The sequence below is a fragment of the Malus domestica genome, chromosome 07 (assembly GCF_042453785.1).
Source record: "Malus domestica chromosome 07, GDT2T_hap1".
Lineage (NCBI taxonomy): Eukaryota > Viridiplantae > Streptophyta > Magnoliopsida > Rosales > Rosaceae > Malus > Malus domestica.
Window position 1 is genome coordinate 36,336,160 of NC_091667.1, and position 27,586 is coordinate 36,363,745.

At 39.7% G+C, this 27,586-nt stretch overlaps 7 protein-coding genes across 11 annotated transcripts; 3 read left to right on the forward strand and 4 right to left on the reverse strand.

The window, feature by feature from the left end:
* Nucleotides 1-103: 103 nt before the first annotated feature.
* Nucleotides 104-7,500, reverse strand: LOC103439972 (probable ribonuclease P/MRP protein subunit POP5). 2 transcript variants are annotated; one of them, XM_070825054.1, is made up of 5 exons: nucleotides 7,262-7,500; nucleotides 1,698-1,881; nucleotides 1,448-1,585; nucleotides 789-955; nucleotides 104-515 (listed from the first exon to the last, which is right to left on the reverse strand). In XM_070825054.1, exons 2-4 carry the CDS (start codon nucleotides 1,873-1,875, stop codon nucleotides 807-809), a joined length of 465 nt encoding a protein of 154 aa, XP_070681155.1. In that variant the 5' UTR covers nucleotides 1,876-1,881; nucleotides 7,262-7,500; the 3' UTR covers nucleotides 104-515; nucleotides 789-806. The 2 variants fall into 2 exon arrangements, with proteins under 2 accessions (XP_070681155.1, XP_008376850.1); XM_008378628.3 differs by having other exon boundaries at nucleotides 1,698-1,885; nucleotides 7,260-7,401.
* A 506-nt stretch (nucleotides 7,501-8,006) lies between these two features.
* LOC103439971 (uncharacterized) lies at nucleotides 8,007-9,761 on the reverse strand. Its single transcript, XM_008378627.4, has 2 exons — nucleotides 9,338-9,761; nucleotides 8,007-8,895 (listed from the first exon to the last, which is right to left on the reverse strand). The coding sequence occupies exons 1-2, from the start codon at nucleotides 9,743-9,745 to the stop codon at nucleotides 8,320-8,322; spliced, it is 984 nt and encodes a 327-aa protein (XP_008376849.2). The 5' UTR covers nucleotides 9,746-9,761; the 3' UTR covers nucleotides 8,007-8,319.
* Nucleotides 9,762-11,793: 2,032 nt separating this feature from the next.
* On the reverse strand, nucleotides 11,794-14,636 carry LOC103439983 (probable ribonuclease P/MRP protein subunit POP5). 4 transcript variants are annotated; one of them, XM_008378643.4, is made up of 5 exons: nucleotides 14,250-14,636; nucleotides 13,264-13,451; nucleotides 13,014-13,151; nucleotides 12,485-12,651; nucleotides 11,794-12,210 (listed from the first exon to the last, which is right to left on the reverse strand). In XM_008378643.4, exons 2-4 carry the CDS (start codon nucleotides 13,439-13,441, stop codon nucleotides 12,503-12,505), a joined length of 465 nt encoding a protein of 154 aa, XP_008376865.1. In that variant the 5' UTR covers nucleotides 13,442-13,451; nucleotides 14,250-14,636; the 3' UTR covers nucleotides 11,794-12,210; nucleotides 12,485-12,502. The 4 variants fall into 4 exon arrangements, with proteins under 4 accessions (XP_008376865.1, XP_070681156.1, XP_008376867.1 ...); XM_070825055.1 differs by having other exon boundaries at nucleotides 13,264-13,447; nucleotides 14,252-14,601; XM_008378645.4 differs by having other exon boundaries at nucleotides 14,018-14,576.
* A 1,443-nt stretch (nucleotides 14,637-16,079) lies between these two features.
* Nucleotides 16,080-18,652, forward strand: LOC103439982 (uncharacterized). Its single transcript, XM_008378641.3, has 2 exons — nucleotides 16,080-16,267; nucleotides 16,746-18,652. Exon 2 carries the CDS (start codon nucleotides 16,751-16,753, stop codon nucleotides 17,186-17,188), a length of 438 nt encoding a protein of 145 aa, XP_008376863.1. The 5' UTR covers nucleotides 16,080-16,267; nucleotides 16,746-16,750; the 3' UTR covers nucleotides 17,189-18,652.
* Nucleotides 18,653-18,765: 113 nt separating this feature from the next.
* LOC103439981 (pathogenesis-related thaumatin-like protein 3.5) lies at nucleotides 18,766-20,382 on the forward strand. Its single transcript, XM_008378639.4, has 3 exons — nucleotides 18,766-19,588; nucleotides 19,681-19,945; nucleotides 20,050-20,382. The coding sequence occupies exons 1-3, from the start codon at nucleotides 19,096-19,098 to the stop codon at nucleotides 20,195-20,197; spliced, it is 906 nt and encodes a 301-aa protein (XP_008376861.1). The 5' UTR covers nucleotides 18,766-19,095; the 3' UTR covers nucleotides 20,198-20,382.
* LOC103439980 (DNA-binding protein BIN4-like) lies at nucleotides 20,281-23,261 on the reverse strand. Its single transcript, XM_008378638.4, has 11 exons — nucleotides 23,048-23,261; nucleotides 22,666-22,770; nucleotides 22,139-22,493; nucleotides 21,987-22,063; nucleotides 21,848-21,901; nucleotides 21,565-21,682; nucleotides 21,391-21,437; nucleotides 21,253-21,279; nucleotides 21,087-21,162; nucleotides 20,844-20,983; nucleotides 20,281-20,758 (listed from the first exon to the last, which is right to left on the reverse strand). The coding sequence occupies exons 2-11, from the start codon at nucleotides 22,711-22,713 to the stop codon at nucleotides 20,654-20,656; spliced, it is 1,047 nt and encodes a 348-aa protein (XP_008376860.1). The 5' UTR covers nucleotides 22,714-22,770; nucleotides 23,048-23,261; the 3' UTR covers nucleotides 20,281-20,653.
* An 819-nt stretch (nucleotides 23,262-24,080) lies between these two features.
* On the forward strand, nucleotides 24,081-27,447 carry LOC103439979 (chloroplastic import inner membrane translocase subunit HP30-2-like). The gene is made up of 6 exons (XM_008378637.4): nucleotides 24,081-24,661; nucleotides 25,501-25,616; nucleotides 26,221-26,347; nucleotides 26,690-26,838; nucleotides 26,972-27,034; nucleotides 27,117-27,447. The coding sequence occupies exons 1-6, from the start codon at nucleotides 24,371-24,373 to the stop codon at nucleotides 27,145-27,147; spliced, it is 777 nt and encodes a 258-aa protein (XP_008376859.1). The 5' UTR covers nucleotides 24,081-24,370; the 3' UTR covers nucleotides 27,148-27,447.
* The last annotated feature ends 139 nt before the right edge of the window (nucleotides 27,448-27,586 follow it).

A 27,586-nucleotide genomic window follows, 5' to 3' on the forward strand; every position in this document is an offset into this window, starting at 1 on the left:
AAAGCCCTAAGGTATCAAAACGGAATTTACACAGAGATACCTTAAACATGAAACAGTAAGTACTTGCTGTATAAGAAAGAAATAATTTTTTGCCACAACGGAATTTGTTACTTGCTAGTCACCAAAACTGTGAAAATTCTGGTATGCTCCCAGCCTCCGATGTATCTTATACGCCGCCGGGAGTACGTGCGTTTGACCAAAACAAAAACCGTGTAAGTGCGATACACGAACCTCCCCCCTTCACCAGTAAACAATACAAACTAACCTGACAAAACATATTTCCGAAATAACTAGATAGCCAAATCAAATACTTCCTCTGCCTAATCCACCACTTGATTTTACATCTACATACCCTTTTCGCAACTACTTACAGTTAGAAAATTTGAAGTTCCTGCAAGCTTCCCTTCTTTTGAGATTTTCTAACCTTTAGACACACGAGCCACGGAGTCAGCGGAGTAATGATCATCAAGTACCGATGGAACCAGGACATGAAGCTTGTGAGGCTCACCAAATTCCTACAAGATGTTGGACAAGAATGAGTTTGCTCGTTAGATAATAAATTTGGCATGAATATCTACTTTATGCCTACTTTACGCCAAACTGAAAGAGCTACATTCAACTCCATCGTTTTAAAGAGTTTCGGCGACTGTTGATTCTGGTCTATAGCACGAGAAGTACATTGTTATCTAATGATAACAATACTCCATTAAACAACCAATACATAACAGCTGTAATAGCTCATAGATAAGGAAAAGCGCATAAAATGCCATCTGAATACAGTGTATTACCATAGGTGCGGTATAACTTTAGTGCTCGAGGCCTTTGATCTTGTCAAGATAGTACTGCATTTTTTGAGTATCTTGAGCCGAAAGATTAGATCCAACAACAAGCTTGTACTGTTCAAATTTTGATTCATCACACTTCAATGCGGTTTCATTACAAGCTTTGATACTTCCTGATACAAAAGAAATGAAAGAAATCATTGGTAATTAACTTTCTTTAACAGATGGGAAAGAAGACAATTATGTTGTGTCTTTGAGATGACGGTATAACTTCCGATCAGCTGAAAAAATGAACACTACGAGATAAAATGTGACCTCTTAAGAAGTTCCAAACAATGTTTACTATAAGAAATGGGAACTATTATTAGCACTCCAAAAATCTCATTCAACACTCCTCATAAGTGTATTTTTCTTTCTAATTATAGAAAGTTTGGAGTGCAAAACGAAATTTTTGGAGTGCCAAAATAATTCCCTAAGAAATTCTGCTTACTTTTAAGGAAATTGTGATTACCAATCACTACTAAAGCGGAAGCACTCTAATTTCTTAATCATGAACAGTAACTAAATTCAAGAGTCAAAATGATAACTTAATTGTAAGGTATTGTGCATTTTCGAAAAATATCAGCAAGCCGCAAGACTTAATCTGCTGCAAATCTTTAACTCACCACTTAGGTCCAACAAATTAAATAGAACCGGGCAATCTGCAATACTCCTGACCATGGTAGTTGCAGCCCATACTCTCTGATATTCATCCCTTGAAGCTCTAATGATACACAGCCTCGTCATGTCATTCACATACTTGACTGCATAAAATTACACGTTCGGAGAAATTGAGAGAGTCCATTTTACAGAAAATTAATTGCAAATGCGCATAAACAAAGAAGGAAACAAGAATTACTGGGAGCCATTACTTACCTTGGAATGATCCAAGTGACGAAGCCAGACCGCACTCCCCAAAATTTACTAGAATGCTGTCTCGGATAGCTTTCATAACATTGTAAGAGGTAATGATAACAGGATCTTTTCTCACCAGTTCTCTATTAGGATCCAAGATAACCTCCACTACCATATACCTATTCTTAAATCCCACCATGATACTCTACCTGCTTACAACAAAAAAATGGGACATATCAAATCTAATAAGAATGTTAGACAACAATATCGTATGAAAAGCTCAGCGGCTAGCTTAAAACTGTATTTTGAAATCTCAATTCAACAGACAAGTAAGGGGGAGTAGTCAACTTGGATTTCAGAAGATTTTAATGGACTTTTTGCAGGTGACAGATATCAAAGGATTTTAATGGACTCTACAATTTTATACGGATGAAGTGGAAGAGTGCATCCGGCGTGTTGTGTGACCGCCGTATGCCACTGAAGCTCAAGGGAAAATTTTATAGGACAACAATAAGGTCGGCGATGCTGTATGGCACAGAATGTTGGGCGGTGAAGCATCAACACGTACACAAAATGGGTGTAGCGGAGATGAGGATGCTTCGTTGGATGTGTGGGCACACAAGAAAGGATAAGATTAGGAATGAGGATATCCGGGGTAAAGTAGGAGTAGCCGAAATTGAAGGAAAGATGAGAGAAAATCGGTTACGGTGGTTTGGACATGTGCAAAGAAGGCCTACTGACGCTCCGATTAGAAGATGCGACTATGGGACAGAGGTTCAGGGCCGAAGGGGTAGAGGAAGACCTAGGAAAACTTTGGAAGAGACCCTAAGAAAAGACCTAGAGTACTTGAATCTAACGGAGGACATGACACAGGACAGAACACAATGGCGTTCTAAGATTCATATAGCCGATCCCACTGAGTGACTTGGATTTTCCAAGTCTCCAACCAAGAAGTTTTCCTCACTCGGGAAATTAAGGGAACACTACCTCAACCTACATGCTCCACTCACAAAGCTTCAACATACAAGCTTCAACAAAAGAAAATTCAAAGAACTTAGCGAAGAAGGCTTTGGTGTATTTAACACAATACGTTGAAATGAAGGAAAGCTTATTTATTGATATCCCCGATAAGGTACAAATATGTACATATACATAAGTCAAAATAAACAAACAAGAGGGAGCCTTCACAAATGTTGCTTAGGAGAAGTCTCATCAGTCGGTAGAGCCCCAGAAAGAGATGGCACCGGAGGGGGATCATTCGGAGCCTCAGTACTGGACAGAACCCTAGAAGGATGAGGCATCAGAGGTTGATCATTTGGAGCTTCATTACGCGGTACAGCCCCAGAAGACGAAGGCAATAAATGCCTTTGGAACAAACCCACAAATCTCTGATGATCAAGTAAAACCTGACCATCAGATTCCTTCATCTGGTCAAGCTTCCTCTTCATGTTTGTAGCATAGTCATGTGCGAGCCGGTGCAACTGTTTATTCTCATGCTTGAGCCCTCTAATCTCCTGTTTGAGACTCATCACTTCAGCCGCCAATGATTCAACTTGGCAGGTTCGAGCAAATAGGCGTTGGGCCATATTAGACACAGAACCTGCACACTGAACACTGAGAGCCAGAGAATCCTTAACAGCCAACTCATCAGACCGTTTGGAAAGTAGTCTGTTATCTTTGGGAGTGAGAAGGTTCCTGGCCACTACCGCAGCGGTCATATCATTCTTCATCACGGAATCCCCAACGGTAAGAGGACCAGTAAGGGAGACGAATGATGGGCGCCATATGTTGTCTGGAGAAGGCGGGGCTGCTTCTTCAACAAGGTTCAAGTTAAAACGACGGTCGGAGGGGCCAGACATTTTCAAAGGTGTTGAAGAGAGAAGAGGTCGGAAAAATCAAGATCTTAGAAGTGCAAGAATGGAGCTTCTACTGGTGGAGATTCAAGTGTGCTTTGGAACTTAATGCCAGCCCCTATAAAAATCTGCACTCGACGAAGCTTCAGAAATCGAAGAGGCGCCTGCTCAGAAATCGAAGAGGCGTTTGCTTTCTCAAAAGCTGGGCTGCTCAGAGACCACGAGGGTCGATCTCAGAAATCGAAGAGACGTTTGCTTTCTCAAAAGTTGGGCTGCTCAAAGACCACGAAGGCCGATCTCAGAAATCGAAGAGGCTTGCTTTCTCAAAAGCTGGGCTGCTCAGAGACCACGAGGGCCGATCTCAGAAATCGAAGAGGCACCTACTTTTCCAGCCTTGTCAGCACCTGTCACACGCACACTCAGCTTTATGGAAATTATGGGCATTCTGTCGAAGATTTCTGGTGAAGTAGAAAGCACATGAATCGTACTATTCAATCACCCACTTCCCACACGCAACAGTAGCTCATGGGTACCACAGATAACTTTGCCAAAGTTCTCTGACAAAGTTGAGACACGTGAAGCTTGCAGCTCCCACTACATCGCTCTGACCAAGAAGGGTAAAAGAATAGCAAAGAAACAACACTAACAAAGTTTAGACACATAAATTTTGAAGGTCTAGCTACCATATTATTACCCACAAGGGTAAAGGAATAGTACCACTGCTGGATAATTGGAAAGTCCCAGTGTGTCAACCTCTGTGCTTCGTGGCAAGGTAGACTAGCAAACATGCCCAACATTTACTCACATTCGAGAAAACACTCCCAACAAGATTGCTTGCTCCAAAATCGAAGAGGCACCGCCCTCCGAATCTCGAGAGCCAGACTCCCAACATGATTACTTTCTCAAAAATCGAAGAGACACCGCTTTCCGAATCTCGAAAGCCAGACCCCCAGCAGGATTGCTTTCTCAAAAATCGAAGAGGCATCGTTCTCCGAATCTCGAGAGCCAGATCCCCGACAAGATTGCTTGTTCGAAAATCGAAGAGGCACCACTTTCCCAACTTCAAGAGCTGGATCTCTTTGGATAAAGCTTGTCTGTAATCTTCACACGCAACATCAGCTTTCCAAATACCACAGACCACTTTTTTAAAGTGCTCTGACAGAGTTAAAACATGTGAAGCTGGCAGCTCCCACTACCATGCTATGACCAAGCAGGGTAAAGGAATAACATTATTACTTGATGTTTGGGAAACTCCTATATATGTCGACCTCCATCCCCAACAGACAGGCAGACCTGCAAAAATGGTCAACCCTTCCTCTTATATGAGAAGGCACTCCCAACGAAGCCTTTCGAAATATTCAGCTTTCTTTCCCCCCGATAATACCTCTGCAAACAAGCTATACTAGAGCAAGAATATCTCATATCATCAGGGTTAAAAGCAAGAGTATCCCATATCATGTTTTTTCCCTGTCTTTTCCTTTGGCCTTGTTCTTACCTGCAAGACAAGGAGAAAGAGAGCAATCAGTCAGCACTTGGAATCAAGCTTCCAGCCAGAAACTGACTGCCTGGAACCCCTTACCTGATTACTTACCTGGCATTGCTCTCGAGTACTCACAACATCTTATGCTTCCAGGGAAGATACCGCATCTGCCTGAGGAATAGATAGGGCAAGTGAGAAGGATACAAGGAAGCATGTGGAGACAAGCGTAACAGCACACGTGCCGATACATCCACTACTCTGTCAAAAGTAAAAGTATCCCATATCAGCAGGGTCGAACGTACTCTAGATTTGATGGACTTGTTTTGACCCTCAAATTCTTCAGTCGGCCTTATTCTCTGGAGAAAACCAGAAAACCCTCCAGCCCAGTTCAAGAATAAGCCTGTGGAAAGTTACTTCTTCAAAAGCAAAAGTATCCCATCTCATCTCTTCTCATTTTTCTTCTCTTTATCCTTCATGCTGCCTGCAAGATAGGGAGAATGTGAACAATCAGCCGGAGCTCTGATTGCTTACCTTGTCTGTCACCTCTTTCAGCAGATCCCTTAGCTCGGCGACTTGGGGGACTCCTACTACATGGTTTGTATCGCGCTTGACCAAGCCTTAAACTACAAGTAAGCTTCAAGTGAAATTGATACATTACCTTGTGCATCTCCACCAGTTAAAGATACCACCCCTGGATGGATGAAGAGTACTTCCAGAGAAGATGCCACATCTACCTATGAGACAGATAAGGCAAGTCAAGACGATACCACACTCCGGTACTTAGAAGTTTCGTGATTACGAGATCATTCTCCCACAATATTTCCTAATGTCATTTGTACTAAATCATTCACTTGTACTCACTAAAGGAGAGCTTGAACCTATGTACTTGTGTAAACCCTTCACAATTAATGAGAACTCCTTTATTCCGTGGACGTAGCTAATCTGGGTGAACCACGTACATCTTGTGTTTGCTTTCCTATCTCTATCCATTTATATACTTATCCACACTAATGACCGGAGAAATCTAGCGAAGATCACAAAAAGCGACCGTTTTCGCTACATAGGATCTATCTTGCAAGAGAACGGAGAATTAGATGGAGATCTCAACCATAGAATACAAGTTGGATGGATGAAGTATAAGAGTGCATCCGGCGTGTTGTGTGACTGTCGTAGGCCACTGAAGCTCAAGGGAAAATTTTATAGGACGGCAATAAGGCCAACGATGTTGTATGGCACAGAATGTTGGGCGGTGAAGCATCAACACGTACACAAAATGGGTGTAGCGGAGATGAGGATGCTTCGTGGGATGTGTGGGCACACGAGAAAGGATAAGATTGGGAATGAGGATATCCGAGGTAAAGTAAGAGTAGCCGAAATTGAAGGAAATATGAGAGAAAATCGGTTCCGGTGGTTTGGACATGTGCAAAGAAGGCTTACTGACGCTCCGGTTCGAAAATATGACTACGGGACAGAGGTTCAAGGCCGAAGGGGTAGAGGAAAACCTAGGAAAACTTTGGAAGAGACCCTAAGAAAAGACTTGAGTACTTGGATCTAACGGAGGACATGACACAAAACCGAGCGCAATGGCGTTCTAGGATTCATATAGCCGACCCCAATTAGTGGGAAAATGCTTTGTTGTTGTTGTTGTTGTTATTGTACAATTTTATACAGCTTTTGACAGATTTATACGGATTTCTATTATAGATTTTTATGGATCTGTATAGACTTCTTTCAAGGATTTATTAAGATTTCATCGGTAATATTAAGGCCTTTCATAACTCTATCAATCCCGAACTTATGCGGAAGGAAAACAAGCACATATTCTCTATCATTCCTGAACTTCTACGGAAGGAAAACAAGCACACATATATTAAGTTTTCAAACAGCATCTCAAGACCACATGACTTTTGTCATGATACACTTCTTATACAGAATAACCTGAAAACTTTGAAACAGCTCCAAGTAATCGAACCGAGCCCAAGCATACAGAATCAAATCTATTGAATCCTAAAGCTTACATCTTTCTGTTGTTTTAAGCTCCCAATCTCAAAACTGAAAAACTCATAACCCAATTCAGCATTTTTTTTTAACTCAGCTCCCAGGTTACTCAAAACCCCCAACATCCCATACTCCAATCCCCTCCATTTTCCCGCAGTTTCCTACATTTTCTAGGCAACCAAACAGAGGTAAAACACCCAACTAAACAAAACAAAACAAAAAAAAACCACAAAAGGTAGAGAAGTAATATACACATAACAGAAAACCCGAAGCCCCCAATCTAATCCAGAAAACCCGTTTGTTTCCCGAGAAAGTTGCAGCCCCTCGGAACAGGGATCGCAATCCAGATCTAAACTTGGAGTGATTGGATCTTGTCACGTAAGGAGAATTGGGAATGGGGATTAGGGTTGTGGTGGTTGAATTTGTGGCGGGTTTTTGGATTGGGTGGATAATTTATTGAAAAAGAAAGGAGCTTTATCTGTCGTCTGTTCCTAGCCAAAAAAAATTATCAACACGGGTAAGGCTGTTTGTAGACATAAAATTTTAAAATGTGCAGGGCCAAACTCTATTTAAAATGCGCTAATACATGTGTTAATTTTGTGTGTACATTATATTGATTCGTATGGAACAATACTTAAATGTTTTTAAACGAAACCATCGCATCTTACTGCATAAAGAATCTTTGCACAACATTGAGCCAATTTCATAGTAAGCACTCCTTTGGAACTTGGAAGTGTTTTTAAATTGACTGAAATAGCTTTTGGAGTAAATGTTTTGGGATTCCAAAAGCACTTGCAATGCTTTTCCAGGATTCACTTGCATTTTACTAGGGATTGATTCTGAAAACATTTTCATCAAAAGCCTTTTTAGAACCAATCCTTAGTAAAATGAAAGTGAATCCTGGAAAAGCACTTTAAGGATTGGTTCTGAAAACATTTTCGCCAAAAACGTTTTCAGCTATTTTAAAAGCATTTTCAAACGAGACCAAAGACAATGAGGTAGCAAGCAACACAAAATCATTCCCTTCATACGCATACATTACGTACAAATCCAGTAAAATGAACATTATAATTTACAAGTGGCATGAAAATACAGACCAGCTGAGCATTCCATAATACTCTACTTTTATTCATTGTGTTGTTACATCCATCAGCTTATTGTGCTGCAGTTCAGTTCAACTTGTATTGAATCTGAACCGCTTTTTGGTTCAATACATGTACCTTGCTAGCTAGCTAGTTTCTATTCTCCGCTAATCGTATTCCGCCAACTTTCTAACGTGACAATGCGTGATTGACTTGAAATATCGTGCCACCTAGTTTGACAACCTTTGTTCCTCATCGTCCTTAATGAGGATGTGATCATCGTTGTCAGCAACCCCAACCTCCCAACCAAACTGAAAGGTGACATCTAGGAAGTAGAGCATGATGACCAAAACAAAGCAGGACACGAACATCGGAATTGGCCCGAAAATCCATAGAAACAAAGGGAACGAGAAGTAGAACGCCCGGAGTCCCAAGGACCAGAAATAGCTGCCTCGGTTCACGGTTGTGGCAACGTAGTCTGTAGTGAGGTAGTGGTGCTGATGGTGGGGCGACATCTTCTTGCACGGTGCGTTGATGAGAATGCTGGCGTGGCTGTAGTACCTTATGGACTGCACATTGAAGAGGAAAGCCACCAGGAAACACACCAAAATGGCGAAGAACTTGATCGAAAATGCAAGCTCGCTTCGGTCCCCAAAGACAAATAAAGCTGCTCTGTATTTGGTGCCGCTGGTCATCAAGAGGGCAATGAGAGAGCAGAGCGTAATGGCGGTCGAGGCCAAAAGGGTCGACGCCATTATGTTGTTTCTCAATGTTTGCACTGCAAGAACACCATGCTTTGGAGCTTCCTGCATTTCGTGCATGCCCAAATGCAAATTGGTCATTAGAGAACATCATTTTTCAATCGTATATGCACTGTTTTTATCCATTAATTTTCTTTTACCGTATTCAATTCAAAAGTCAAAAACTAAATATGGGGATGCATGAAGGGAAAAAGCTTGCACGAAAATCACTTTCATTGTAAAAAAATGTACGTTGTCATGCTACATGTGATTATATGAATAGGAATCAATTAAGGCGATACTATAAACCATTCTAATTTACAGGAAAAAAAAATCGAACTTGAATTGACCAACTGGTTAAAAACCTTTCTTTCAACATTTTCAAGATTACTGGTGCACAAGAAAACATTTTCCAACAACATAATATAAATAGGAACCAATTAAGAAGACAAAAAAAAATTGAAAGATATGATTTTGATTGATGGGTTTTGTTGGGTTTTGGTTTTACCTCCATCATTGCGTGAACCCAGAAGCGGCGGTTGATGGAATTGATTCCGATGACGGTGCTGTTGGGCTGCGCCAGGATTCGATAGAGAAGCCATAGGTGGTATGCCACCATTACCAGCAGCCCTGCCGGCACCAAAACGTAATCCAAAACTCTTTGCTGCATTTCTTCTTCTTCTTCTGAGATCTTTTGCTTCTGAAATTGTTCAAGGGAGGAGAGAGCGAGAGTCCAAATGTAGCACGGGTGTGGGTTTCTGTTGTGTTGAGCTGTGTTTGTGTGAGGGGAGTGGACTCTCTGGTTTTTTGGTATGAAAAGGAGAAAAACGAGGCGGGTTTTTATGGCAAACATGTGGGTCTCGAACGGGCGGAAGTTCTTGCGTAGGAGAAGTCCATGCCAAGAATCCCTTTGCATGTACTTTTGGCGCACGCGTGACGTGATATCGGTTTCTCTATTCAAGATATCTCCTCACTTCAGCACTTTATCATTACTATTATAATTTAGCGTTATTTCTCTTCTATTCACTTACTTCTTTTTATCTCATACTCTCTTATTAATTTTTATTCACCGATCTTCAATTTGTTTGATCCAACGGCCGAAAATTAAGAATGATGTGTGAGAGGTAGAAATGAGTGTGGACAACTCCATCTTTTCTTTTGACTTATAGATTTAGTACTTAATCCCAACATAGGAATTTTAATGAACTTTTTTTCGTTTTCAGCAATTCATGAAAGAATGAATCAAGAAAAAACGTATGAATATACCGGCTACAAGAAAATACCTCATGATAGTCAATATGAGCCCCCACCACCCATCAATGCATGGTGTTTTTAGACTCAACATAGAATATCCTTATATCATATAGGAGGTGTTACGCATAACATAAAATGAGGCTTAAAATGTGATTTAGACGTGAAAATAAGAACAGTGTCACACGATATTGCGATTCCATCCAAATTAGCATATTTTTTTATTATTAATATTCTTTAAAGGTAACGAGACATATAAACCATGTTGCGTATGGTTAATTCCTAAAAAAAAAAATCACTATGAAACACAATCAAGTGCAAATTTATCAAGTTCGAGGATTTCTAACAACCCCACTACTAGGCTCACCAAACATGAGTGAAAAATGAGTGCTATTTTCCAATTAGTCTTTGATTTTAATTTTTTTTATCACCCTTGCTTAAGCAAGTGCAAAACAAATTGCCTTCCGGCTTTTTGCTGGCCACATTGATTCAATTACCCGACAACGTCAATGGATTAATGGGAAACAGCACAGTCGTCGTCATTATTAAAAGGCACTATCTAATAGTATTGTCCATTATCCTCTCTTCTCACCTGGATTTCTATTGACAAACATGTCGACAGATGTACAACCATGTAAAGACTCGTTTGAAAGTACTTTTAAAATGATTAAAAGCGATTTTGGTAAAATTGATTTTGGGTTCTAAAAGGAAAAAAAACACTAGAAATGTACTTATTGCAGAAAACACTTCAAATGCTTTTTCATGAACCACTTGGATTCTTACTAAAGAATGGTTTTAAAAACATTTTCATTAAAAACATTTTCAGTCATTTTAAAGACACTTTCCAAACAAACCCTTATTAAAACTTCAACATAGTTAATAATATAATTAAAATCTCAATAATCTACAGCATGTCGATATGCGTATTGATATTAGATAGTCAAACATGCGACATCATCACACCTTGACCCAAGATTCTTTTCCTCCCTTCGCACGAACATTCACGAATGATGAATCCTTTGAACATGTGGTATCTATAAGTTAGGAACAGATCATTTTCCAGCTCCAAAAACCTGCCCCAGTGAAAATAATGAGAATTTACTGCTCTATTTTTTAATCGTCCTTGCAAAGCAGCAGTCAATCAGGACTAACCCACTTTGAGTTCGAGCCTATTGGTTTGAACAAATTAAGCTCATGTCATATATATACATACGAAAATTCCACTATGCTCCTGATATCTTATATACCAGAATTTATAAATGTTAAGATCTTGATCATTGCATCATTAACCAAGGATACCACGGCCAAAAATCTCAGTGCATAGCATACTCGGAGCATACCCAAAAATGCCATACACGAGCACTCGAAAATCTCAAGATTCGGGCAGGGCCAACTGCCCAAGTGTGGGTATATCTTCCCCCAACCCCCCCCCCCCCCTCTCTTTTATCTCTCGTCACCTAACAATATATCTTTGGTTGTATGCTAGAATCTAAGCCCAATTAGGACCTAACTTTGTGTCATTTACCACTAAAGCACGCAGTTAAATGTGGCAAATCACATGGCTGATGTGATACAATTTAACTATCTTTTGTGGCGGGTCCCGATGACACCGTTGATGCTTGGGAAAGAAAGCCCTAAGGTATCAAAATGGAATTTGCACAGAGATACCTTAAACATGAAACAGTAATTACTTGCTGTATAAGAAAGAAAGAATTTTTGGACACAATGGAATTTATTACTTGCTAGTCATCAAAACTGTGAAAATTCAGGTAGCTCCCAGCCTCCGATGTATCTTATACACCGCCGGGAGTACGTGCGTTTGACCGTGTATGTGCGATACACGAACTTCCCCCCTTCACTAGTAAACAATACAAACCTGACAAAACATATTTCCGAAATAACTAGATAGCCAAATCAAATACTTCCTCTGCCTAATCCACAACTTGATTTTACATCTACATACCCTTTTCGCAACTACTTACAGTTAAAAATTTTGAAGTTCCTGCAAGCTTCCTTTCTTTTGAGATTTTCTAACCTTTAGAATTCCACACGAGCCACAGAGTCGGCAGAGTAATGGACATCAAGTACCGATGGAACCAGGACATGAAGCTTGTCAGGCTCACCAAATTCCTACAAGATGTTGGACAAGAATGAGTTTGCTCGTTAGATAATAAAATTTGGCATGAATATCTACTTTATGCCTACTTTACGCCAAACTGAGAGCTATAGTTCAACTCCATCATTTTAAAGAGTTTCGGCGACTGTTGATTGTGGTCTATAGCATGAGAAGTACGTTGTTATCTAAGGATAACAATACTCCATTAAACAACCAATACATAACAGCTGTAATAGCTCATAGATAAGGAAAAGCGACATAAAATGCCATCTGAATACAGTATATTACCATAGGTGCGGTAGAAATTTAGTGCTCGAGGCCTTTGATCTTGTCAAGATAGTACTGCATTTTTTGAGTATCTTGAGCCGAAAGATTAGATCCAACAACAAGCTTGTGCTGTTCAAATTTTGATTCATCACACTTCAATGCGGTTTCTTTACAAGCTTTGATACTTCCTGATACAAAAGAAATGAAAGAAATCATTGGTAATTAATTTTCTTTAACAGATGGGAAAGAAGACAATTATGTTGCGTCTTTGAGATGACGGTAACTTCCGATCAGCTGGAAAAATGAACACTACGAGATAAAATGTGATCTCTTAAGAAGTTCCAAACAATGTTTACTATAAGAAATTCTGCTTACTTTTAAGGAAATTGTGATTACCAATCACCACTAAAGGGGAAGCACTCTAATTTCTTAATCAAGAACAATAACTAAATTCAAGAGTCAAAATGATAACTTAATTATAAGGTATTGTGCATTTTCAAAAAATATCAGCAAGCCGCAAGACTTAATCTGCTGCAAATCTTTAACTCACCAATTAGGTCCAACAAATTAAATAGAACCGGGCAATCTGCAATACTCCTGACCATTGTAGTTGCAGCCCATACTCGCTGATATTCATCCCTTGAAGCTCTAACGATACACAGCCTCGTAATGTCATTAACATACTTGACTGCATAAAATTACACATTCGGAGAAATTTAGAGAGTCCATTTTACAGAAAATTAATTGCAAATGCACATAAACAAAGAAGGTAACAAGAATTACTGGGAGCCATTACTTACCTTGGAATGATCCAAGTGACGAAGCCAGACCGCACTCCCCAAAATTTACTAGAATGCTGTCTCGGATAGCTTTCATAACATTGTACGAGGTAATGATAACAGGATCTTTTCTCACCAGTTCTCTATTAGGATCCAAGATAACCTCCACTACCATATACCTATTCTTAAATCCCACCATGATACTCTACCTGCTTACAACAAAAAATGGGACATATCAAATCTAATAAGAATGTTAGACAACAATATCGTATGAAAAGCTCAGCGGCTAGCTTAAAACTGTATTTTGAAATCTCAATTCAACAGACAAGTAAGGGGGAGTAGTCAACTTGGATTTCAGAAGATTTTAATGGACTTTTTGCAGGTGACAGATATCAAAGGATTTTAATGGACTCTACAATTTTATACAGCTTTTGGCAGATTTATACGGATTTCTATTATATATTTTTATGGATCTGTATAGACTTCTTTCAAGGATTTATTAAGATTTCATCGGTAATATTAAGGCCTTTCATAACTCTATCAATCCCGAACTTATGCGGAAGGAAAACAAGCACATATTCTCTATCATTCCTGAACTTCTACGGAAGGAAAACAAGCACACATATATTAAGTTTTCAAACAGCATCTCAAGACCACATGACTTTTGTCATGATACACTTCTTATACAGAATAACCTGAAAACTTTGAAACAGCTCCAAGTAATCGAACCGAGCCCAAGCATACAGAATCAAATCTATTGAATCCTAAAGCTTACATCTTTCTGTTGTTTTAAGCTCCCAATCTCAAAACTGAAAAACTCATAACCCAATTCAGCATTTTTTTTTAACTCAGCTCCCAGGTTACTCAAAACCCCCAACATCCCATACTCCAATCCCCTCCATTTTCCCGCAGTTTCCTACATTTTCTAGGCAACCAAACAGAGGTAAAACACCCAACTAAACAAAACAAAAAAAAAAAAAACCACAAAAGGTAGAGAAGTAATATACACATAACAGAAAACCCGAAGCCCCCAATCTAATCCAGAAAACCCGTTTGTTTCCCGAGAAAGTTGCAGCCCCTCGGAACAGGGATCGCAATCCAGATCTAAACTTGGAGTGATTGGATCTTGTCACGTAAGGAGAATTGGGAATGGGGATTAGGGTTGTGGAGGTTGAATTTGTGGCTGGTTTTTGGATTGGGTGGATAATTTATTGAAAAAGAAAGGAGCTTTATCTGTCGTCTGTTCCTCGAGAACTCCCAAATCGAGTCTGAAACTGATATCTGAGCGCGGGGAGGAGCAAGGGTGGCGATTCCGAGACCGTAACCCTCGGAACGAAGAGCAACGGAGCTAGTCGGGTTGAAAAATGGTTCTCGGGTCAAGATCCACAGCCTAAACCGAAAAGGGCCGAGGGCTCGAGATCCCGAATTGTGAATTTGGGCCTGTGGGAGTTCGGAACAGCCCAGCGAGGATGACGGTGAGAAAGCGACGTGGCCAGTGTTAGTTCGTGTAAAGAGTCATAGGGAGGGACATGGATTCCCTCTGGATCCATTGGTCCTATTCTATAAAGTTTCGTAATTCGGATTATTGAAATTTGATTAAATTGCTATAAATAGAGATCTATTTTAAAAGTTATAAAAACTTTAGTCGTTAGATTAAATTTCAATGGTCCAGATCACAGGATTTTGTGGATTAGGACCAATGAATCCGAAGAGAATTCATGTCCCATAGGAAGAGAAAGAGAGGGAGAGCGCTTGAAAGTTGAATCGTTGAGGAGAAGAGAGAGAGAGAGACCGTTGGAGGTGCGGACTGGGAACACATGATACTCCAAGTCACACTTAGTCCAACTCGAGGTTCACATTTTAAAGTACTTTAGTTTGAGATGATATTTATAAAAGTATTTTTAAAATATCAAATACTTAGGTCGAGAGTGATCAGGATCTCGTATTCTTACTTCATTGCATACACCAATAATAATATAGCACGTGTTCATTTTAACGTCTTTTCAATATTGTCATTAACACTACAATCTAATAATAGTTGAACTTTCAAATTCAATTGTCATAAAATGATCGTTATAACTAATTTTGCTACCTATGTTGTTGCTTAACATGAAAATCCACTCTAACACCTTTGTATGTAAACAAAATATTTAAAGAAACTTACGTAGATGTTATTGTGACGATACTTTAAAATAATATGAATTAGTGATATAATAATGTGTTATTAATTTTAGACACCGTCACTTAGACCCTTAATACAAAAAAAAAGAAGTCTATTTATGATAATCAATAAATATTGTATGAAGATATGTGTTGCGATTGTGCGAAAATAGGAGGTGAATATAGTATTGTTGAAAGAAAATAGATAATATGCTTGGATTATCCACTTTTGTAGGTGAACCCTTTGAAAAGTCAAGTCCACTAAGGAATTGGGTCGTATTTTAAATATAAAAAAAAGGGGCACAAAAGTGAATTTACTCGGAATTTCACTCGTATTTCATTGGGAAATTTGGCGTTTTATCATAAGAAGAGATAAGGTGACTTGATCAAATAATCCGGATCTTTGAAATTTTATTTAATCGTTTACCTGTTTTGATTCCTTAAAATGAATAATAATTTTTCACCGTTAAATAAAATTTTAAAAATCTAAATCACTCGATTCAGTGATCTTGGTGGAAGAGATCTCATATCAGTTTGGGCAGGTTGGGTTGGGCTTCTTGCATTTTGCCCTCTCCTTTCTCTCACGGTAACTCCAACGTCAACCCCTACACCCCCACTTTCTCTCTCCTCCCTCTCTCCTTTTTCTATAAATACAGACCCCTACACTCGCGTTTTCTATGTTAGCTTGCTAGGCAATTTGGATAGCGAGGGAGAAAGTCTGAGTCTTTGAGAGAGAGAGAGAGGTGAGAGAGAGGTGAGAGAGAAGGTGAGGAGTAGGTGGTGGTGTTGCTGGGTTGCTGGGTTGCTGGGTTTGCGTTGAAGCAACAGCGCGCGCGTTCTTCGTTTTTAACTTCAGGAAGCACAGGTGAGTCATTTTCTTCTTGTTTCTTTTCTATTTTTTTCTGGAATGTTTTTAGTTTTTGTTTGAGATAATTGCTATGTGTTATGATTAATAAATCAGGTAAAACAATAAGCAAATATATTTTCTGTAAATTTTAAGGGCAGTAATTAAAACTGTGTAATTTTATATCCCACGTTGGTACATGCATCAGATCTGATGAAGAAAGTGAATTGTTGGCTTCATATGGAACATGATTAGTGTTTCTGTGATTAGTAATTAAACAATTCCATATGAAGTGTGGGGAACGAATTTCTACATTGTGTTCGGGTCTGTAAAAAAAAAAAAATTAGACTTGGCGTAAAACCGAGCGCAGTGGCGTTGTAGGATTCATACAGCCAACTCCGCGCCGATAGGGCTTGGTTGTTGTTTTTGTTGTTGTAAAAAGGCCTCCTTTGCTGGTGGAATCTGTTCAATTGACGTTTCGAAACTCATTAATTGGCAGTTGCAATGGAGGTGGATGGTAATTCTGTGGTAGCAGGACCTACGAATGTTGTTTATCTGTCGACTATTTTGGGCCGTGATGGGTCAAATCCTGTTCACAAATGTGACTGGAAGTGTCAGAACGAGCACGTCTGCGCGAATATGTACCTCTGCAAGCTAACTGGAGCCACTCACATCTGTGACAAAAACTGTGATCAGAGGATCCTGTATGATAACCATAGCTCCCTTTGCCGGGCAAGCGGAAAGATTTTCCCCCTTACACAGGTAGAGGAACAGGCTGTGAGAGGGGTCCGGAGGAAGCTTGAGTCGGATAGCTCTTCTGCAGACAGTTGCTCTTCTAAGCGCAGACGGGATGCCCAGTTCCATCCTTCTCCCTTCGAGAGATCCTTCACTACTGCCAGTCTGATCTGCAGCAAAGTTGGAGATGGCATGGATATGAGCTAGACTTATAAGATAAATGAACGACCTTTTATTGCTTATCTTAATCTTGTTCCTTTAAACTTTTCCCTATTTTCATTTCGTGGAACGGATATGGACGATGAACTTGATGAGTACTTAAAGTGGTGGACCTAATGTGTCCTACCCGTCTGTAGGAACAATCTATATTTGTAGTCCTGTTTACTGCAATTTAACTCCTCCATTAGCTTGACTTTAAAAGAATGATATTTAGGGGTGATCGGGGTTTGTTTAACTGCTTAAGAATCTTGGATTCAATTCTTATTTTTGCTAGCCCTACTGGTCAGGAAGTTTGGCTATATTTGCTACAGGGTGCTTTCAGGTCGTTTGCGATTCAGCTGTGACTTCTTTTATGTTACTCCCATTAATTGTTTTACCTTATTACTAGTATCTTCTTATTTGTTGTCATTTATGATGTTTATGTTGCCGAAAGGCAATTATTTGTATTTATTTATTAAAATGGTTAGCTTAGTTGCTTCTTTATTTGGATCTGTAATATTATTGGTTCTTGTTCACTACGATTGCAGGCAGTATAGATTGTTGTTGAGTTACTTTTGCCTAGTTTAGTACAGGTTACGAAGGAATGATCCGGATTTCACTTGTTTTATATATTTGCATCATCGACATTCTTTTTTGCTCTGGTTATTTGATTGAATGTATCTGAAATTGATGTCAATTTTGCAGGAGTTGAAGCATGTGCTATCGAGGAGATATTAGATATGCTTGTTAATAATGACTGATGTCTTTCTTATTTAGAAATTTTCTGATATAGCTTCTTATGAATTTTTGTTTTGTTTTCTCGTGTAGGTAATTGTATAATTTCTTGGAGAACAAAGCTACACCTGGTGATGCTGGAGAGTTGACACGGCCGTTCTAAACGCTTGTCTTTTGAATCAAGTTGTAACTTTGCACGTGCAAGCTAGGTGCAGAAATATGATAAAACTTCCACAATATGGTAATTGATCAACCTCTTCTATTTGCCTTATTGGTGAAGTACAACACAGCACTTTCTGCCCAGCCATCAAGGCACGAGTACGTTTGAGTCACATTATTTACATAGTATCTAGTACTGGTGGTTCGACATAAATTGTGTTTGAGTTGTCCTGCCCATGGCCTATTTGGTTCGTCAATATTTTCCATGTAAGGCCAATCCCTTTAAGCTGCCATGTCTGAATGTAACTGTTCTTATAAGGTTGAAAGTGATTGAAGAGTTGCCTCCAACCTTTAGTTGGCCCTTAGCTGAACTATTTCTAGGCTACTTGTTATCTTTTAGGCTACTTTTAACTTCGACGTCCTTTATCTCTTCTAACGGAGGAAAGTCCTCTCGTTGCTTGTAAATTTTCTAGTGATGCCAAGATTTTTTTATTAATTTGGCATCGTCAGTTTGTAAAAACATTGTAAATTTGTAACGACACATTTATAAGCAAGTAATTTCATGTTCATGTTCATTTTCGTGGTCAGCGTTTATTCTAACGATTATGTTATGTGGATGACTGGAAGTAGGCTTTTCCGCGTTCTTCCCTCTCCTTCCCCATTCACTTTGGCTCGAGCTTATAGATCAGACACTGCCTGCGTACATGTAGAGAGATCGAATTCAATCCAAGTGTTGAAACAGATGTTGCTTGTTCTCGAAGACATCTTCGAAAGAATATCGTTTATTTTCCTTGGAGGAAGATTATTCGGTTTGGAGATTCATTAGTCCAAGTTTCTTTTTGGTAGAAAAGGAATCGCTTCTTCAAGAGGCCATCCAAGATAAAAGAAATCCTAAACCCAGAAAGGTCATCTTGCGGCTGAGATTGCACAATTTCCTCCCCTCACAGATTCTTCCGATCCTTCCATATATCCCATTCCACCAGAAAAGCGAAACACCAAACCAAAACCTATAAGCCTAGAACATGCCACTATCGACGAGACCTCGAACTTTTCTGCGCTTCTTTTGCATCCTCTTTCCATTTTTCATCTCTTTATCCTACTCAGCCACATTCACTATAACAAACAACTGCCCGGAAACCATCTGGCCCGGTACATTGGCAGGTTCCGGCACCCCTCCGCTCCCAACAACGGGGTTTCGGTTAGACCCCGGCCAGAGTGTGAGACTTCCTTCTACTCCAGGATGGTCAGGGCGTATATGGGCTAGGACAGGCTGCACATTCGACGAGCAGGGAGCTGGCACGTGTCAAACTGGTGACTGCGGAGGCAGGCTGGAATGTGGTGGCAGTGGTGCCACTCCACCTGCCTCGCTCTTTGAAATAACTCTCGGCATTGGCAATGGTTTAGATTTCTACGATGTCAGCATCGTAGACGGCTACAATCTGCCCCTCATCGCCGCACCACGCGGCGTGTTTGGTGCATGTAATGCCACCGGCTGCGCTTCAGATATCAACACAGGTAAATTATGGTCTTGATCAAGTTTTTGTAATTTTTCGAGCCCCAAATGGTTCAAATTTTGAAGGCCGAGCGGCAATGAAACACGCGTGCAGGTTGCCCGAAAGAGCTTCAGGTGGTGGGAGGAGGAAGCGAAGGGACCGTGATCGGATGCAAGAGCGCCTGCGAGGCATTTGGTTTGGACCAGTACTGCTGCAGCGGACAGTTTGCTAACCCGACGACATGCCAGCCTTCCAAGTATTCCACCATATTCAAAAAAGCTTGTCCAAGAGCTTACAGTTATGCTTTTGATGATGGCACAAGCACTTTTACATGCAAGGCTTTTGATTACGCCATTTTCTTCTGCCCCTACGGCAACGGGTACATTTTTTTTCCTCCCCATCATCATCATTCGAATATTTTCAACAACTGCTTATTTTCTTTTCAACTCCCGGATTTCATACGGTAAAACATCCGTGATGCAGGACGAGAAATTCAAATTATGCGTTAGCTCCTCCGAGATATCAAGTGCCTGGCAGTGAGAAGGTTGTGCAGATGGTTTATTCTTCTTCTAACACGCTGTTACCAGTTCCGCCGCTAATCCTTCTTCTCATCGTCTACATATTATCTTGATCGTTTGAAAGCAACTGTGAAGCCTGGTGTGATGAATCAAGTACATGGTATCGGAGGGATTCGACAAACAGAGAGAGAAACAATACAAATACAATACAAAACTTGTATCGAATCATGAACAATGGATCCTACATGTAAAAATTTCAAATGAATATAGGCCACCAATCGGCATCATTATACGGTAATGGTCACTAAATACTCCATCAACCAACTTAAAACAATGACAGTAATAAGATACATATCATTCCCTTCGAAATGGCATATTCTCGGCCTAAATCAGACACAGGGGGCCGCCACTTCATACAACTCAAACCTTGTTATTCTTGTGATTATGCCCGTCGAGCTGCTAGATAACCTGATCCGCTAGCTATTCTACATCACCAATCCACTCCTGTCAACTATGAGAACTAATATCCCGATTTGCAGCAGAATAAATGATAAACAAAATTGTGTGCCTCATTTCTTGCCCTTAGCCTTCTTGGAAACTTGAGGTTTCTTTCTTGGTTTCTTTGCTGGTTGTGGCTTCCCTCCGGCAGGTTTAGCTCTCTTCCTTACAACAGTCTGTAGACAAAGAAAACTTCACATCGTCAAAATATTCATTGCATTTGCGCAAAAGAAATAGAAAAATTAAGGTTCTTAAACATACCGATGCTTTCTTAGTCTTTGCCTTGGTTGCCCCCTTATTTTGCTCTTCAGCATCCTCGTTTTGATCAGCTTGTTGAGGTGTGGCTTTAGGAAGTTTGTCACCCTCATCTTCTGAATCGAACGAGAAACCATCTAGGGTTCCTACTCACTCAAAACGATGAGATGTTAAGGATATTACTGTTTCAGAAGTTCTTTTAAAGAGAAAATGAAAAAAAAAGAAACAGCCACCGCAACAAAAACCAACCTTCAACCATTGTTTCAGCTTCATCAACATTTGATTGTGGTTTCAACTGAATGAAGTCATTCATGATAGCTTCAATCTGCTCAAGGAATATACAATTCAGAGTTAAACCATACCTTTTTCATTAAGTTATCCATTTCCTGCTTACCTAACTAAATGGCTAACTAACCTTTGCCTCCGACTGACCAAAGCTAACCTGAACAAAAAAAAAATGTTTCATATCACATCATTATTATTGTGCATCGGATTTCGTTAACAGGAAAGATTATTGATTTCTGTAAGGGGCTAAGTAGAGACAATAACTTACAACACAAAATGTCCTGGAAGGAACTATTGTTGTTTTGTATATGGTTCCTGTAGTGTTAAACCAAAGATAAACTAATCAGATGTAGGCATCTAATTAAGAAACACGCCGCACAATAAGTTGCACTGACAAGGCTAAATAACCACCAATTTGTTTACCTATATAAACAAGACATACCTTTCAAATCAATGTACATTTCAGGATCCGCAGATTTGGAATCCGAAATAATTACCCGTCCTACAGCACCCATATCACCACTCAAATCTATGGATTCTCCTTCACACTCAACAAGTGCCTATACAAAATACAAACCATTTCTTTTCAATGGAAAGTAATGGGGGATGTAAAACACCAAGCTATGGAACAATATATCGGCAACATTAGTTTCTACTTTTGATAAGAACACTATCTTGCTGACTCTATATACAACCTATAACCAAGTGATAAGATCTTGTTGTACCTTCGAGCGTTGGACTTTTTCAGACAGCACCAAAGGCAACCTTGAGGTGGAGACCTGCAAATTACATATATCCAAAGCAACTCATTAATTATAAAAAATTACATAGAGAATCATTGTTACTTCTATAGTAAACTCTTACATGAGGCTCAATGTGCTTCCCAGATGGTTCTTCCTCTGCAACTTCTGCCTCTGCAACTTCTGCATCATCACTGTTTCCTGAACCAAAAATTCTCTTTTATAAGTCTACAAACGTCATGATCAGAAGGCTTCAACCAAACCCTTCGCATTTACCTTCTCCTTCATTGGATATCTCTAGTTTCTTCTTTTTAGGGGATTTCTGATCTTCTGCTTTTTTCCTTTGCTTTGGAGAGTTTCGTTTTAATTTCTTACCAGATGGAGACTCTGCAACACTTTCCCCAGTAACTTTATTCTCATCTTCATCGGTAAGTTTAGAAGATTTACGTGGAAACAATTCAGAGGAATCAGTTTTATCCTCCCCCGAAGGAACACCATCCAGAGAAGCCTCAGAATCTGAGGATAATTCCACTGGGGAATGAGTTTCTGGTTTATCCTCCCCCGAGGGAACACCATTCAGTGAAGCCTCGGAATCTGAGGATAATTCCACTGGTGAATGAGTTTTGGGCACCTGAAAACAAAGAAAACCTTCCACTTAGGACCCAAAACAGAAAAAGAAATGTAAAACCAATCAAATACCTAAACTGCCAAGCAACTTTAACCAGCAACATGAACAAAATGTACCCATTAGAGCATGAAGGTTTCAACTTTTACAAAAGATTGGTGAAATTCTTGTCGAGTACCTGGAAAGAGCGCAGCCAATCTGGCGACTCCTCCCTCGACGTGCTCATCCCGGCTGCTCGAAAGCAATAAACTTTGATTCCTCCCCGTCCTCCTCGATCCTCGACCTTCGGATGCGTTTCATCAAATTAATTATCATACATGGAAAAAGACAATGTAATATAAAATTAACATATAAGATGAGATCAGTAGAAAGATTGCAGGGAGAGAATCTGTCTGCATATGTGTGAAGCTAAAGAATCAGCAGCAGCCACGCTCACAAGGTGTTTGCGGAAATGCCAAAACCACAAATCAGAGGGTAACAGGAGTTGTGGATCTGATAACGAACTAAATTAACTGTAAACCAAATAATACAAGTATCTGGAATTGAAAGGGAGAAGGTACCACGATGAGATGCAGGCGGCGGAAGAGCGGGTCGGACGGCTGCTAGCCTGCTAGCCACCGGCTTGTGATTGGCGCCAAAATTAAGTAATTTAACCACCGCCGCCCGCGAAAGAGAATGGCAAAAACGCGGGACTTACAAAAGTAATGAATATGGTTCCATGGCAATGGACTTGGCCTCGCATTGCAAGGCCCGAGAGATTTTTCAGTGGACCTTAATATTGGCATTATGCTACATCCCATATTATAATTGGAGGAAGTTTTAAAAAGATTTTTGCTAATTATATGATGACATGTAGCGTATTGCTCGTGATTCATCATACTGAAAAATCTACCACAAGGTTTAAGTTAATTCGGGAAGTTTCAGTATATTCGAAACACAGAGTTGTAGATCACACATAATTATACAATTTAAATGATACTTTAAAAAAAACTTTTCACGCTTCGTGTTCCAAACAAATCTCACGTTTAATTGGTGTTGCTTTGCATCTTGAACTCTTTTTTTCTTTTGGTCAAGAGGAAAACTAAATTTACTTTTGACCCTCGCTAAAACTTCAATCCGTGCCAGCCATTACACCCCTTCAACCGTCAATTTTATTTTTATAAATTTCATCACGTATAGTGCCCGTTAACTAAATATAATTAAGTGGAAATGAAACTTACGCACCTTTAAATAATTAAAAATTTTATATGCCTTTAAATAATTAAAAAGTTATAAGGTGCAAATTACAAAACGAATAAAGTACGATCAATTTGATCATAGGGAAACTCATTAACTCAAGCTAAACCAAAAAATTTAATGAGGCAGATTGTCTGTCCTCCTATTACCGTGTTTTTCTCATTCTCTTATATTTGTGCGATCACGGTTAAATCACGTTAATATTTTATATTTCTATTATTTTTGTCTTATTATCTTTATTAAAAAATTAATATAAAATGTTGACATACTTTAACCATAACCGTACAAATAGAAGTATGTGGAAAGAGCAGGAAAACAGTAGGGCAGACAATCTGCCTCCAAAATTTAATAAGAAATGAGTTTGACCGGCTAATGAGGCAAAATGTACCGCAACTGTCGAGGGTTTACGCAAGTGTTTTCAGCGGTGGAAGTTATGTTTCGGAGGGTTTAATTTGGGCAGGTCTAAGGCCATAGCCATACGGCAGGGCAGGGTTTAGGGGAAGTATATAAGAGAGACAAAAACAAAGAAACCTCGTTATCCATAGAGAGAGAGAGAGAGACTGTATGCTCCAATAGCAATTACGGAACCAGAAGAGGAAGAAGAAGAAGAAGAAGCAGAAATCGAATTGGGGAAGTCGAAATCTCGCATGGAACAAGGAAAACAGGGAGCTATGGTGGAGAAGATGGTGCCTCCTCAGAACCCTATTGAGGAATTCCAGGCTCGCTTCAAGGAGCTGCAGGCTGGCGTCAGGGGGTGGCTGGCCAAGCAATCTCTGCCCGTCGAGGCCGCCGTCGTCACACTCACCAGCGGTGCTCAGGGCGCCGCCATCGGCGCCTTCATGGGTACCCTCACCAACGATGTTTCTTCCTCTCTTCCCACTCCTCCTCCTCAGGCCGGCCTCAACCCCCAAGCCATGGCCTCTTTCAAGCAAGCTCAGGTCTCTCTCTCTCTCTCCCTCTCACACACACAAAAATTGCACTATATTTTCGTTTAAATTACGAAATACGCTTTGTTTGGATTGGATTTCTATTGTGAACTGCGCGGAGAATTTGGAGAAAGACTGAAACTTTAGCACACCCTACTTGGCATTTTGATTATATGATAAATCCCAATATTTTGTTTCTTGTTCGTAGCAATTTGCAGTATTTAAATACAGGAAAAGTTAATTTCTTGAGGACAAATTATTACTTTGTTCTTTGAGTCTGCTTACTGCGATTGCTGTTGGTGCCGTTGTTTAGAAACTTTGGGGCGGCAAAGAGTAAACATGGAACCTAGTATTCTTCAAATGAGTGGTATTCAGATGGGATTAGAGTATGCAATTAGTGAGCTAAGCAGAGTAAAATTTGATTCCTTTTCACTTTATTGGGCTTAATTATTGAGCATTTCACATATAACCCTTGAAAATGCTAGGCTTTGGAGAAAAACGCTTCAAACCCTACCTTGCTTACGTTGCAATGGTAGGGACACTGAAGGATGTTCGCAACTAAGAATCAACATAAGTGTTTGTTCTATGAAACTTATAGTTCTCGGGGTTTTTTTCCGTGTAATTTACTATTATTTGGTAGTTCTGTTAAGGATTTGTAGAAGTTGAAATTTGTATGAACTCCAAACATTCTTTAAGGAAACCCTACATGTTTTATGGTGGGAAACATGTTTCTTCTTAATAATAACAGATAAATTTTGAAACATGGCTAATGTTTGAATTAGTCAGAACAGTCACCCGTACTTGGTGGAGCAGTTCTGTTGATATACACAATTTGTTTGCTTTGATCATAGGCCCTTGCAGGTGGTCCGTTGGTCCAAGCTCGCAACTTTGCTGTTATGACTGGTGTCAATGCCGGCATATCCTGTGTCATGAAAAGAGTGAGAGGCAAGGAGGATGTCCAGTCTAGGTGAGCCTATTCCTTTGTCCACACTGTTTGGTGTTTATAAAATTGCAGTCACAATCAATTGAGCTTATGATTGCTTTAATGAAGAATTATAGGCAGTAGTTAACAACATGGAAGTTGTTGTGGATGCCTGGTCTCATATGGCCATATTCTGTGTTGTGATTTAGCCAAAATTCTATGAATTATATTAGGGTAACCTTTCTTTTAAAATTTATCTTAGCTCCTGTGTATGTGGATGTTGCCCTGCTGCCTTTTAGGCTGTTTTAGGTCATTTGAAGAGTAAGGAACAGACTTTAATGGATTGGTTCCTTTGGTTCATTTTGGAAAAACTGAAACTTACATGGCCGACCATAAGCCAAGGGTGTGCCACCTGCCTAAATTTTCAACAGGTCCCAAGGAGATCTCCTGTCGATTTGTTTCTTCCACCCCACCACTCTTTTTTCATTCCCATGAAAAAATGTATTTCTTTATCTAGAAATGGATCATCTATAAGATTGTTCTTCATTTATATTATTAATTCAATGTGCCGGTATTATAGATTTCATTTATTTCTGATACAAGTGGCCTTTGTTTCCTTGATTTTGTGACTACCCTATTTTTGTTGCAGCATGGTGGCTGCTTTTGGTTCCGGAGCCCTGTTTTCACTTGTGAGCGGCATGGGTGGCCCCAATCAAGCAGCAAATGCGGTTACTTCTGGACTCTTCTTTGCACTTGTTCAAGGTGGACTTTTCAAGGTGAGACACTGACAAGATATGATTTATCAGTTTGATAGTAGCTGAAAGGTGAAGTGTTTTCATTTTCTAGTCCTTAGCTACATGATTGCATTGCGGTTTTTGGAGACGTTAGTAAAACAAACATGTCATTTGTAAGGCAATGAAGCAGCTGAAAATCTGGAACTCACGTTTTTTTTTTTCTTTTCGAAAATACCAAATGTAGATGAACGTCTATGTGGTTTCATATTATTCCAATTTCATATCCAGACCTGTATGAGTTAGCACTGCTTACATGCATGTTTGTTAGCATCCGTGGTCTTGTTACTTATACACGCTCAAAGCACTTTTCACATGGTTATGCAGTTGGGGCAAAAATTTTCTCAACCACCTACCGAAGATATCTACTATTCTAAAACAAGAAGCATGTTGAGCAACCTCGGCCTCCAGAGTTACGAGAAGAATTTCAAGAAAGGCCTATTATCCGACAACACTTTACCTCTGCTCAACGATAGGCAAGTAGCAGGATTTGCGTATTTTTCATCACTCACATTCTATCGTAAAGTCACTTTGTCCATATTTATAAACCATGTAGCCTGTATTCATTTTAATGAACGCCCTTCCATTCGTCATGCAATTTCATTACAGTGCTCTTAGAGACGTGAAAATCCCTCCCGGACCCAGGCTTCTCATTCTCGATCACATTCAGAGGTATGATTCATGATCCGTAAATACTTAAATCGCACCCTCAAACCTGTGAGTCGATTGGATTATGACTAATATTTGGTTTCAGGGACCCGGAGATAAAAGAGAGGCGAGGATAGAATAGTTGAACTGCGTATTGTCGATTTAGTCTGCTTTGCCATCCTAAAGAAGAGCCCTTCTATCTGCAGATCAGAACCCAAGACTGTGAAGGGAGATCTGTTTTGAGTTGAGATAATGTGCTGCCGACTGTGCCCTTAACTATTCAACGGCTACAATTTGCTTAGATTAAAAGTTAGCTGATTGCATAATCTTTCTATTTACAACGGTACCGCTATGAAGACATGCACAGGTTGGTTTTTAATTAACTTAAACAACGACCAAATATTATGAAGAGAAAGCAAGAATCGGAATTTCTTAAATTTGATTGTTCCGAGATCCAATAATTTCCAGTGTATAGGATACTCCAGATGTTCTAATCGTTAAATCTTGATTCGAAAATGAAAATACAAACGTCAAGGTCCATATTTTTAGAGAAGTGGTGGTTCAAATCTTATCTGA